Raw genomic sequence first — 13,687 nt, 5'->3', positions numbered from 1 at the left:
GGGCCCAATTTCAGCGGGGTGCCTCATGCAGGGCCCCAGGCAGCTGAGGGTGGCCCCTGAGCACTAAAGGACAGGTAGGAATCAACTGACAGTGGGCGGGGGCCGGGGGGGACGTTTCAGGCTGAAGGAAAAGCTCCGCTTAGAAGTGGAATAAAGGCCCGGGTCACGTGACATCTAGGCGACTCCGGGTGTGGCCGGGTGGCCTGCTCATCCTGGCAGTTTAGACAGGAAAGTCACTTTCATCTCTTTCCCACTCCAAAGGAGGAATGTCTCATCACCCTTAAGGGCGAATATCAGAGAGAAATACCAGACCAGAAAGATAAAAAGCAATCCAGCGCAGGCTTTTTGCCCAGTAATATGAAATCCTGACCCTTGCTTGAACTCTTCTGGGCCTTTTTACCTAAATCCTTGAGCTGAGCATCTAGAGCAGATAAATGAAGCCCTCGGCAGCTCGCCTGTGGAAGCAGCGGGCTAGAACTGGCTGGCAAGCCGCTTTTCTGATGAGCAGGCTTCACGCTCAAGCCTTCAGTAGAGATGAATAGCTAAGTGTCTTTGAATTTAGTGATTTGAAAGTAGGCGTGATGCTTTCCCTTCATTCGTTAAGTTGTCATTTTAACATTACTGTGTTTATTCCGTGCCGTCCTTGACACTGAAAGCTGGCCGCTGCCAGGGACATCCAGGACACACCTGGGTTGGAGTCTCCACCGAGGACCAACCCTGGTGCCTATGGGCCGTGAATCCCTTTGCACTTCGTTCTTAGAACCCTCTCGATCAATGATTCTCAAAAGGGGAGGTGACATCATCTGTCCCTTTTGAAGGCAGATAGATTCGCACGTCACGCATTTGTTCACTGCTCACCCCTAGAGCCCGTGCCACATGCCAGGCTCTGCGCTCCAGCCTCCGGGTGTGGCGGATGAAGGTTCCGTGGGGCATTACCACTGCGTGGCCATGACACATGACGACGCTCGTCTCCGCTGTGATCGGTTCCTGAAACATGCCCGTGAACCAACCACGATGTATTTCTTTTTCTCAGTCAGGAATGATCTTTGCATGAAGGTGTCCACGTGTGTGATGGCAAAGGCTGTTCCCAGGTGTTTCTCGTGTAAGACGTTCGGGTGTTATGCACGGCGTGGCGGTGACGTGCCTGGTGTGGGTGCTTGCCTCGCTTACACGCCCAGACGTTTCCCAGGAGGTCAGCGGGAACAAGGCATGCGCGAAGCCACGGATAATCACACGGTCCATGTACTGCTCATGGATAATCGATGTTGAAGACGGACTGCCAAAAAAACGATAAGATAAAATCAATTTTAAAGCTGTCCCAGATAGGGTCACAGGATTGGGGGCCGACGGAAGCATGTCACTGTGCCAGGGATACATCTTTGGTCTCCTCGGCCACACCTGTTTCTTTAGCAGAAAACGCTACGACGTGCCAGGACATTTAGCCACAGATGGCACTTCCCTGCACAGGAGAGTTTGCAGATTACAGGGTTGGGGGTATGCGACACCCTCCTGGTCCTCCTGCTGGAGAAAAAAACCGTGGCCTTTTTGACCCATCCGTGTGGACCCCACACCCTGAGGGGTGGGCGAGAGTATCAACTTAGTCTCATGGGCTTCCCAAGCAATGAGTTCCTTGCAATTTGACCCAAAACAATCTTTAGGGAAAACACAAACATAGTCATGTTCTCATGAACAACTTTTGTAAAAATGGAAATATATCAACTTATTACAAAAATCTCTTTAAATATGAGTTAGTTACCAAAAAAATCTTTGATTTTTAAAAAATTATTGATATATGCGATATAACCTGGGGAAAAGGTCCCAGGCCACATAGTCAGAGTTTTACCTGTGTTCCGGCATGGCACGTCACCAGCAAAATGATTTTCTTCCAAAAAAGTTAGTGCTACTGAAAACACAAGGGAAAGAAATGTGACAGTTTACCCCCGACCCACAAATCTTCCACTTGGGATATTCAACTAAAAATTCCTTCACAGAGAAATGGTCTCATTAACGGTCTAATATTAATGGTCTAATTAATATTAACCAGCTAATATTAATATTTAGAAGATTTGAGACAAGTTTTAGGTCAACCTCACTCTGAAGTTTCTTCTCACTAACTTATCTCTAAGGCAAAAATGGCACATTCTAGAACAATGGCAAAGGCATTGAATTTTATCCGTGGCTTCCTCATGAAACCAAATCGTGTCCCTCTAACTGGATATCTCAGCTTAATGGCAGAGACTAGAATGGGAAATTATTTCCAAGATAACGTCTTGCTAGCTTACCTAAAACATGACTCTGTCTTATGAATTCTTAAGAGTAAATCTCCTCTTTAATTAGTTCATGTCCGATCAACATGATGGTGTCTGGTGTCTGCATCGGGTGACATCTGGTCTGAGGGACGACGAGCCGCCTTTGGGTTTGGTGATGGGACTCTTGTGCTTCCTGGTTGCTCTTTACACCAATCCTTGGGGGGCTTCTGAGCTCTGAGTCAGAACAGGGGCCACCGGAAAGAGAACAGTGAGTTAGAGATGGTTTACTGGTTCGTGAACAGAGGACCTGCCTTTCAGGAGACGGGTTACTGTTTTCTTGGTCTCCCCCATTTCCATGAAGAAAGTTTACCAGAGCCTATACACGGCAACAACGCCCCTGCCTCAGTGCTCAGAGGTCACCTGAGGATGAGCTCCCCCTGACTTGTGCATCTGCCCTGAGCTCGTCACTGCTCGTCGACCTCTGCACCCCAGGGTACGTGAGAAAGGAGAGAACACAGATGCCTTTTCAATGTCGCTACTTGTGCCAAAGTGAAGCTTAAAACTAGGAGTGGTGACCGTGCATTGGTGGCAACTGTGACTCGCTTGCTGAGGGGTGCGGAACGTGAATCTGGACCTCCAAGGCTGGCCCTGTCCATTGCCTCAGGTTCTGCAGCCTGCGATGCTGACACCAAGGTTTGTTTGTCACAAAACAGGAAGACTCCACGTGACAGTGGCTTCTTTCAGAGAATAATCCAGCTCCCCAGGCAGATCCTTTTCCAAAACTCTTCCGTTTGGTGATTTGAATGGAGATTCCTCCGAAAAAGGTTTTAGTCATATCGACCCTGAACAATTTTTGTCTCCGTTTTGGACACATTACTATATCAGACTCCCTCAGAAGGAATGGATTTCTCTAAGAGAAACCTAGTCCTATAATCCTAAAAGGTGACTCTGTGTGTGTGTGTGTGTGGCGTCACACTTTTTAAGTAGAGAAGCATTCCTAGAGCGAAACTGTGAGCTGATGTTACTGGCATAAATTCCCAACACTCCGTAAGGCCAGAACCCATAGCTGAGCTGTAGGACCTCAAGGCAGATGCGACGATACGATGAAGCCACAGAGATGCAACAGGACTTAGCGGAGCTGAGGGGAAATGAGGAGGAAGGAAATACTAATCCTTTGCAAAATGGAAATGAACAAAGGATCAAAAAGAGGAGAGATTAAATGGGCACTGTGAGAGAGAATGGAGACCGAACATAAATAAGTTAGAATCCCTGAAAAAGAAAACCAAACGAATAGATCAGAAAAGTATATTTAAGTGTAATAATGATATAATAGCCCTATGTCCCAGGAAGCATCAATACGAAACTACGAAATTATTAATACAAACCTAAGAATCTTCTGAGCATCCGATCCAAATTTTAGGCAGCCTTTTATTAGGAAAGCATCAGATTGGCCTCTGAATTCTCCACACTAATATCCATTTACCTATGTGGAAATCCAGCCAAAGTATACAAAGGATTATAAATGATAAGAGTGTTCGAAAGGTAGACAACTGTAGGATATGTCCTATGAGATCAATGTATTTTCAACTATATCCTATTATAACTTTTGAGTTTTGTACCTTGAGCGCATATTGCCTGGCCAGAGTCTTCACTATGCTAAAGGTGTCCCTGATCTTTTAAAACCACGTGTAACATCCTATTCATGTAAGATGACGCGAGTATGTTTATACCCTGAAGAGATGCTTAAAAAGCTGGTCACCAAAATATTACTTCCTCCAGGATAATTTTCTCAGTGCAGTGCGGAATAGGTTGATTTGGGCATTCTCCCTTACATCGTTTGAGTTATCGTACGTTATTTTTTATAATAACAAGCCATTTTCACTGTAATAAAATAAGCAATTAAACCCCTCAAAATAGATATTTCCAGAATCTCTACATAATTGGGCCCAGAAATCTCTCATTTTTGCAGCTCTCCTCCTGATTCTGTTGACTACGTTGGGGAACCCCAGGGGTACAATTCATAATTTAATTAGAGATCGGCATCTAAATTGCTGAAGCAAACTCATTAGCCTTGTCCAAAACCCAAATGAAAATGAAAACAAATGATCACCAGCCTGCGTTTCAGAATTTCGGCAGCGTGCAGGGCTCCTTCCATGATAAGGTCGCCCAGCTGGCCCGGTGCTGACTTCCTCCATCGCGGCCTCGGTCATTTCCTCCCCGAACCTTAACAACCACCTGCTGTCCTGGGCACATTTGGGGTCAGAGCATGGGCAGGGGGTGACCCCAGTGGAGGCAGACGTGGCATGCAGTGCGTAAGGCTGTCCCTCCGTCAGAGGGCAAGTCGCTGAGGTCCTGCTGTCACCGGTGGGTATTCGGAGAAACGTCAGAGCACGGCGAAGAGAGGGCACCTCCAGTAGGTGACGTGTCCAGAGGTGTCACTCTGTGCCCGCACTCCCAGGGACGTGCTTTTCATACAAGGTCCCAGGCTGTCCCAATTACCGAGTCCTGCACGTGGGCGATGTGAGCAACAGACGGTTACGTCTCACAGCTCCAAGGTCAGGTTGTCGGCAGGGCTGGCTCCTTCTGGAGGCGGGGAGAAGGGACCCGTCCCAGGCCTCTCTCCTGGCTCGCGGTGGTTTGCTGGTCGTCTTTGGCTTGCCCTGGCTTATAGATGCATCACCCCGATATCTGCTTCCTTTTTTTTTATTCTCCGTGCTCTCTAGGTTCAAATTTCCCCTTTCCATAAGAACACCAGTCACGGTGGATTAGGGTCCCCCACTCCAGAGCGGCCTCATCTTTACTAATCGTCATTTCCAAATCAGGTCCCAGGGGGTTAAGACTGCAACCTATAAATTTGGGGGGATGCAGTTGAACCTAGAACACATGCAGATGGCCTGTGATTCTGAGAGATTCTGGCCGCAGATGGATGCTTTTTCTCAGTTGACCATCTTGATCGCTCAAAGCTGTACCAGCCTGCAGGCTCCGAAATCACCGTGGGGATGTGGCAGAGGGGACTTGGGTGGCCAAGGCTGCCTGGGGCTCTGATCGAGGGTGCAGGTGTGGTTCACCTGTGTGTTATTTGTTGCTACAGGTTACATCGAAGCTGCTATCATTCCCGCCGGGGCTCGGAGGATTCGCGTGGTGGAAGACAAACCCGCCCACAGTTTTCTGGGTAAAACGATGATGATTTGACTCACGGTTCATGTTCTGAGAACTGACGTGGACGATGAGGCCGGCCATTGGGTTCGGCATCGTCCTCCCGGATCGTTGGTTTTATCCTTGTATTTTAGGTGCGACGCTATAAGAATCAGAGCAGAGTGTGACAGCTGCCATCATATTGGACTAACGTGCCGCCACCCCCAAGGCGGGGGAGCGAGAGAAAGGAGGGGGACCAGTGGGGAGCAGCACCTTTGGACAGGAAGGAAGGTGGCAGAAGAGTGAACGGAGTTGTGAGGACCTGGGGTAGCATAAGTCCCCCAGACTGACCCCGGGATAGCTCACAGCAGCCTTAGCCCGGGCAGGTGGGTGCTCACCCAACTTACAGGGAGCACCTGTAGGCTGCTGGTGGCTTTGGGGGTGACTCTTTAGCTGGAAAAAGAGTAACAGCCCTAAATCTAATGGAATTCCAAGAAACACTGATTTTCACTAAGTACTGTGTACCCCAAATTCCCAGTGGTCAGCTCCGTTGAGTTTAGACGCCGACACCGTGTCTGTGTACCGAAGGGCGGGCTTCCATTGCAGACTGGTCCTCGTCGCCTTCAACAGAACCATGCTTTACGCCTAAGAGGGACTGCTCTGTTACGCCCCTTCTTAGCCACAGGACCCGCTGAGTGAACCCTAAGCTCAACTCCCAGCCTCCCCACTGCCCCCCGCGAAGGTCAGCCTGGTAGCCCACATCAGGGTAGTTAGGTGCTGTCGCGTGGCCAGCGGGGTGCCCAGCGGCTGCCTCTGCTTTAGTTCCCTGGGATGGGACACGCTGTTACCCGTGTCCTCCCGCCAGCCCGGCTCCCATGTTCCCGAGTTGGGTTAGATTTTGAACCGTGGTGACTGATACCGTACCCAGGTAACCCTCTCCTGAGCTTCCTTATGCTGTAATCTGTCAGCCTATGTTGCAAGGTGCTGTTTGAGATTTTCAAAGATATGTAAGATGTGATCGCTCGCTTCTATCTTGAGAATTAAGTGTTTGGGGCTAGAACGAAGTTACTCATGAAACGCTTTTATTTCAACTGTCGTCATTGACTTTGAAAAATTATGTCTTCGTGCACATGTTTGCCTTTGCAGACTGCACTAAAGTATCTAAGTCCTTCTTTGAAACGATCTCTACTTGAGAAGCCCAAAGTCTAACGAGACAGACACAAAACAAACCACGACTGGGCAAGTCTGTGACGAAGACGGCCATCCTGTTATGTAAGAGTTAGGAAACGCGGGCGCTAAGATAATCCTCATCCGCCTGTCTTAGGGGAATGCCTTGCAGACCTGACCCCGGCCCCCCAAATGTACTGCACAGTGTTGCTGTGCCCACTTCTCCAAGGGGAAACTGAGGCCCAGGGGGTTCAGTCGCTCATCCAAATTCCTCACTTTGTCTGGCTTGGCCGCAGTTCGCAGAGCCTCCCCCACGTGCTCTGAGGTATTCCAGCGTGGTCAGAGATTGACAGATGGGGACGGCCTTTCATTGGACGACACACGTTAATCCCACCCATTGCTGCCACTTCCTGTGCGGGCTTCACAGAAGCAAACCTCCACCCCAAGGAGAGAGAAGAGAGGGGTTCAGTGTCTCCGGACGACTTCTCAGCTCCCCAGACGCACAGGACCGCCATGGGAGGTCGCAGCCAGCCCCGGTCCCCTATCTCGTCGGCCAGCAACCCCAGTACCCCAGCGCCCGGTGTGTGCACACGGGCACCCTCAGAGGTGGTCCACGTAAAGTGAGTTCAGAGCCTCGTTTGCACTCGGGTCTGGGTGCTTTGGCAGCCAACCCCGTGTCACTCTGAACGACTCTTCACATTTGCTGGGAGCAGTTTCTGAAGCATTTCACCCCGCCTCCCTCCAGCCCACGCTGCCTGGTTTTCTGCTCGAAAGCACCTGGAACAGGAAATGCCTCAGCAGTTTGCATCCGCGGCTCAGGACAGAGCTGGCAGAACTCCGAGTGGATAGAAAAGGAGCTGACTCAGCGCCAGGATTAGAAGTAGGTTGACTGTGGGTCAAGTATTCCAGTGGAATCCAGGAGGGAGGAGACACAACGAACCCGCTTCTGCACAGCGCCGGGCGGGAGGCGGGCCTGCGGACAGGGCCGGGCGTCGGCCTCCAGCCAGCCCTGGAGAGGAGCAGTGCCCGGCTCTCGCTCTCCGGGGTGGCTCACGGCCTTTTCCCACAGTGCCCAGAAGTCTGGGGACAATGTGCAAACATCCGCGGGGAGCAAAAATAGCCTGGGATAAAAACAGATGTCTGTCACGTGACCTCTCGTTTTGGGTCATTAAGGACGTCTTGTCTGCAGTCGCGTAGCAAGGGAGAGCAGGTACCCACCTTCGTCTCTGCAGGAGTCTCTGCAGCCATCGAGAGGCTTCTAATGGCTTCTCAGCAGCATACGCAAAAGCACTGTTGTATTTCGGGCAGCACTTTAAAACGTCCGATCTCTCGACCCAGGCAGAGCCAGCAAGTAGAATTGTCCTCAGCAGATCAGAACGTCAGACATCACAGAGGGAATCAGGTCAAAGCCTTTGCGATGATCTCAATAGCCCTAGTTGAGTTTCTAGGTCTAAAAATCCTCGTTTCGCATGCGGACGAGTCTCACAATGCTTACAGAGGAATGAGCTTGCGTGTACCCCCCGGCGCCCAGGGACTGAGAGGGATGGGGACTCGTGAGGCCCAAAATGCATTTAATTCCGGGGCCTTCTCTAAGAAAAGAATGCAATGTCACGTACAGGGCCTTGGAAAGGACTCGTGGCCACCCGGGGCCCCGGGGCCCCGGGGCCCCCTCCTCACTGGCTCTGGCTCTGGCTCTGGCTCTGGCTCGGAGGCAGGGACTGCCACAGACGGGCCGGGAGGTCATCTGCGTTCTTGCTGTCTAGAGCTGGCAGGGTCGTACAAGGTGGTTTTATCAGCAGAGTCTGCACTGGACCCGTTTACTCGCTGCTGTTGACGATCTCGATGTTCCAGCTGAACCTCTGAGGCTGAAGTGTCGCCCTTTCGAAGGATCGTCAGGCGTCAAATTCCGATTTTAGCAGAGCGGCACGGACCAGACACGCACACCGAAGCCAGGCTCGACGTGCTCCCCGTACTTCGTGGAACTGCCGGCCGTCGACGTTCGGCTGCCTCTGCGTGTCCTCCCACTGCAAAACGCGTGAGGGATTGTCCTCATGGTCAAACTGCCGTGAGGAGGAGGTCCCGGCTCTCAGCGGGGGACCGGGGACAGTTGAAAAGCTGCTTTTGCAGTGCGGGGAAGTGTGCGGCCTCTGTGGCGATGGCCACAGGCAGAGCCTGGGCAGGCGAAGTTTATTGCTGGGCCTTAAGAGCTCCCCTCTCTTCCACCCACCCAAAGCTATGACTGTGACATTTCCCCAGCTCAGCAGCTCCAGACCAGGACCTTGAAGCAAAGCCAGGCGCCTCAAGAACTCAGAGCGCCCTGGCAGCGGGGCGTGCCCTGGGGGAGCGGTTTCTTCCCGTCTCTTCCCAGCTCGGCCTTCACCGAGCTCACGTGGATAACTTGAAATCCGCCATGGTGGGGACATTGACTCCTTGGGCAATGACAGTGCTGTAAAGCGAGGCTTCTGTCCCCAGAGTGCTGGACGCCAGCACTGCGCGCTCTCGTGTGTTCCTCCCCTATCGGCCGCTCTGGGGTAGCCGGCCTCTCCCGCTCCCGTCCCTTGTTCCTTGAGCTCACTCACTACTCCGTGACCTCCGTGACCCAGCCTGCAGCCCACCCAGCACCCCTGCCAGCTGACCAGCAAGACCCCTGCTCTGGGGTCCAGGGTGGCACGCCCCAGACCCCAGCGGGTTCTGCATCAGTCCTCTGTGTCTCACCCACAGCCATGGGGCTCCCCAGGCCGGTCCCCACATTGCTGCACAGTGTCTCTGCAAACGGTTTGATAATCTCCAGGTGTCCCCTCCTGCACCTTTTCCTGTCCTTCCCACTCCTGACCTCTCAGATGTTTGACTTCTGGCTGGAAGCAGGTGGTTTTCAGTTTATACTTCAATAAGTCACTTTAAAGGACTTTTCAAAAAGGGCCGGGGAAATACACTAACAGGGCCGAGTGGGGAGCAGAGGCCAGGAGCCAGTGTGAGGCATGCGTAGCGTGCCAGGCCTTCCGGAGCTCGGGGTCCGAAGCTTATGTTGGTAAGGGTCCTGGGGTGCAAGCGTCCACTTAGATTCACCAATAATTGGTGTAACCAACTGTATTTTAAGTTATTAGTTCACTAGAAGCTTCGAAAATCTATAAGGTTAGTTTTTTCTATAAAAGTATATAGAAGATGAGCGCCTATAGTGATTAGAGCCTGGAGTCCGTTCTCTTCAAGACCAAGTATGACATCTGCACATTTCAGCATTTGCCATAGAATTCTGTCCTGATGCTATAACCTAGGAACGTGGGATTCAAAATCGGGGTGATGAAAGTACTGAGCTTTGTCTGTTTAGGTTCAGTTCTCCACTCCACAATAGCTGTGTGACTTCAGACGGTTCCTTAACCTCTCTGTGCCCCCTTTTCCTCATCTGTGAGAAGAGGTACATGCAGTCGTCCCCCGGTATTTGCGGGGGGCTTAGTTCCAGGACCGCAGGTACCAAAATCCGCTGACGCTCGAGTCCCTTTTACGGAACGGCATGGAACGTGCATAGTCAGCCCCCCACATCCGTGGATTCCCAGTTGTGAGTCACAAATACTGTTTTCGATCCACGGTTGGTTGAATCCGCGGATATAAAACCCGTGGATACAGAGAGCCGGCAGTAACCCTTTACTTTAGAGAGTTTGGGGAAGATGAAACAGGCAGAAGTGTAGGAAGGAGCAAAAGCGGACACCGTGCCCCTTAAATGGTGGCTTGCCGGTGGCAGCAGAGATGAGAAAAAGCAGCGATCGTGAGTATCCGGGAAGTTCTTACAGCGGGTAGCATTTCTTGAAGGGAAATGTGGGGAATCCAGCGGTGGAGATGTCATACTGCGGTCCGTAGCCGCTCAGTGTGCACCGCCCTGGGTCTGAACCCCACAGGAAGTGGCTCCGCTGGAAGGCAGCCCTTCCTGCTTCTCCGGCTCGCTCTCGGCACTTCCTGTAAGCCAGGAGTCCCGGGTGTGCGTCCCCCTCAGAGCCCGGCTGGGCAGGGGCGAGCCCTGGGACCACACTGTCCTAGAGACAAGGGAGCAGAGGCCCAGCAATCCCCCAGCTGCTTGTGGCCTGACCAGGACCAGCCCCCCTGGATCTTAACCCAGCCTGGGGCTCACAAATTGAAAGTTAACCAAAACCCCTTTTTGGTTTCACCTCTCATTGTCCAAAATCGGTATTAAATGCGGCCACTTGATTGCTGGCCTCGGGAAGCAGCGAGTAGAGAATGGACTCGAACCCGATTTCGCTGTGTGTGGGCTGATCAGGTTTCCGGGGTCACTGTGAGCATTTGGGGCGTAGGGGGTTCCAGCTTCACTTGCCGTGGGGGTGGCGTGAGGGTGTGCTAGGAGGTTCATTTTCTGGAGGGACGTAAAGACTGTCACCTCGTCATTCGTCACCTTCTCCTAAGTGCCAGAGCAGGTTCTAGTTTGTTTTTTTTTTTCTTTCCTAAATAACGTAGCAAAACAGAAATAACAATTTCTCTGCAGAGTGCTCTGCTCCTGGGAATGACATGCCTTCAAGTGATGAGACCTAAAGAGTCACTGGTGAGCACTCGGATAATAGGAAGTACGTGGCTCGTATGAAAAATCAGATTCTTGCTTATGGCCACTCGGCGAAACGTTGAGTCCTTGCCTCTCCCAACACCTTTTGTACCGAGTGGAGGAGCGAGTAAGCCAAGGTCACACCCGAGGCCCAGGGACTGGGCTGTGGCAGCCCCCACACTCGGACCCCACCCAGCCAAGCATCACCGCCACGTCTGTGGGCAGCTTCCTGGACTCTCATATTGAATAGAATAACGCTTACTTCTTTTTGTTTGTTTTTAATTAATTTCTTTTTCAAGTACAGTTGACATATAATATATTAGTTTCAGGTGTATGACATGTGATCAGACATTTATATAATTTATATAGTTTATGTAATTACATAATTATAATCAAAGGGATCACCCCAATAAATGTAGTACCCAGCTGGCACCTACACAGCTATTATAATATTATTGCCTGTATTCCCTACGCTGTACTCCGTATTCCATGTGACTATTTTTATAACTGGCAGTTTGTACTTCCTGAGACGAACGCTTATTTCTTGAAGGAACGTTCACTTTACTAACACAAGGTTATCAAAGCCTTAAGAGATGCTGGAGTCAGGCTGCCCAGGGCAGTAACTGAAATGATTCGATGAGTTTCGCTGAAGCAGCAAAACCTGTTTGTAGCCCGAGACACATTAAAATAGAATCCATTCATCCAGCAGAAAACCCTGTGCTGTGAGGTGAGCGGAACGTGTCTGGGCTGTGGTCGTCTCTGGCGTCCAGCGTCTCCCCAGACCCCCACTCTGAGCCGATGCTGAGACAGGCAGCCCCCACTGAAAGCAGCAGGCTGACAGGACGATTCTCTCGGTGTGGCCTGTGGGTCTGGGGCTGTGTGCTCTCTGTGGGCCAGGCTCTTGTTCTCGGCTCACAGTGAGCTCGCTCGCTCTTCAGGCCTCCCTCCTATCCCTGGGGAGGACGGAGCCTCTGACTCATCACTCAGGACACCCCGATTCCCTTAAAGAAAGACCGAGTCCCCGTGACTCCATGGGTGCCGTTTTCTTTCCAGCTCTCAGAGACTCCAGCAAGAGATCCATCAACAGCGACTGGAAGATACAGCTCCCCGGGGAGTTCCAGATCGCGGGCACAATCGTGCGCTACGTCCGGAGGGGCCTGTGGGAGAAAATTTCTGCTAAGGGACCGACCAAAACTCCACTGCACTTGATGGTAACGTGCCATGCTTTTGCATTTGACTTGAGACTAAGGCTCTAAGGAGTCCCCCAGTTTACGTCGTCCCTGGGGCCCCGTGGAGGAGGCGGATGCACCTGGTTCCTGGTGGTTTACCTGGCCACCTGCAGCCCAAGTCTCTCTCTTGATCTTATCTAATCCCTTTTTTGGCATGCTTCAGAATCTCCCTGGCAGAGCTCCCATCTTTTTCAAAAGGAACCGCCTCCAGGAAGGAGATGCTAAGGCATTTGGCCCCCCTCACAGTCCGTGTTTTCACATCAGATGGCATAGATCCGCCCCGAAGTTTGCACATCCGCATTGCATGTGACCTTTTGGCAAGGAGCCGTTGACGGTTTCCCTCCAAACCAACACCACGCAGATGCCCCAGACCTGGCTTGCAACAAGCACTGGGGAATCGGGAGGGAGAAGCAGGTTCCGTGGGGACGTTTGCTCTCGGGGCGGGGGGCTCGTGGAACCTGTGCGGTCAGGCCGGGTCTGCACACCGATGTCGCACCCACCAGGACCCCGCACAAACCACGCAAACATCCGGTTGTGCCTCCTTTAATGTCATCGGAGATCCCCAGGGATAGGAACTGCACTGTTTGTGGACCCGGGAGTCCTCGTGGCTAACTTCTGATAGCTCAGAATTATCGATTCTGTGTCTCCCTCCAAAGAACAGATGTGTGGCAGCTTGTGCGTCAGTCATCAAAGCATATTTTGTCCTCAGTGCTTGGCAGAGTCTCCGCTTGCAAGTTCTTTTTCCCCATTAATTTGTGGCTTCCAGCAACCTGCAGCCATTTGAGGTTTGGCGACACCCAAAGAATTCCTTGGCTACGTCCCAGGAATCTCCTAAGCAGACAGGTCTGCTCATGACTCCAGCACCTAGTGCAGCGTCACCCACGGTGGCCCTAGGTAGTTACAGTTTCTGATGAGAGCAAAGCGAGCGGGTTCTGTGCCTGACGTAAACTGTCAGAATCTGTCACTGCAACACTCGGCCCACTAAATCTGCAGATAGAGCATCGCAAGTCAATTTCTGAGCCCAAGAGCCTGTACCCAAGCCATTCCCCGGTGAGAAGATCGTTTCCTAGTATGTCAGTAGGACAAGTCCTCCTTTTCTGATTTAAAAGCAGTTATGCAGAGGAGCTAAAAGAAGAGGCAAAGGACAAGATGAAACCCATACCCAAGTATTACCACCTGTTGGCACGTACATTCGCTTTCTGTAGCAAATGCCAAGTGGGTACATTCTCCATCTCTCTGAAAAGCTTTCATACCCTGAGAGCGAATCGTCAGCCCGTTAAAGCAAATGCACAGCCTGGATTCATTCAGGCCACAATAAACAAATTTCAGAGAAAGCGGCAGCTGTCACGGCCGAAGTCCCAGCC

The 13,687-nt window shown here is 51.6% G+C and overlaps 1 protein-coding gene and 1 long non-coding RNA gene across 6 annotated transcripts in view; both read left to right on the top strand.

The window, feature by feature from the left end:
- Positions 1-13,687, top strand: part of ADAMTS17 (ADAM metallopeptidase with thrombospondin type 1 motif 17) — a 273,147-nt gene that overhangs the window by 157,340 nt on the left and 102,120 nt on the right. For all 5 annotated transcript variants that reach the window (XM_039844085.1, XM_039844086.1, XM_039844084.1 and 2 more), the window contains exons 16-17: positions 5,341-5,421; positions 12,148-12,305. In XM_039844085.1, the coding sequence (XP_039700019.1) occupies positions 5,341-5,421; positions 12,148-12,305 (239 nt within the window). The remainder of the gene's footprint in view (positions 1-5,340; positions 5,422-12,147; positions 12,306-13,687) is intronic.
- Positions 9,276-11,572, top strand: LOC120587349 (uncharacterized). Its single transcript, XR_005648934.1, has 2 exons — positions 9,276-10,311; positions 11,041-11,572. It is a non-coding gene; the product is annotated as an uncharacterized LOC120587349 (long non-coding RNA).

The sequence above is a fragment of the Pteropus medius genome, unplaced genomic scaffold, assembly GCF_902729225.1.
Source record: "Pteropus medius unplaced genomic scaffold, Ma_sr-lr_union100, whole genome shotgun sequence".
NCBI lineage: Eukaryota > Metazoa > Chordata > Mammalia > Chiroptera > Pteropodidae > Pteropus > Pteropus medius.
This window is presented reverse-complemented; position numbering and strand designations above follow the sequence as displayed.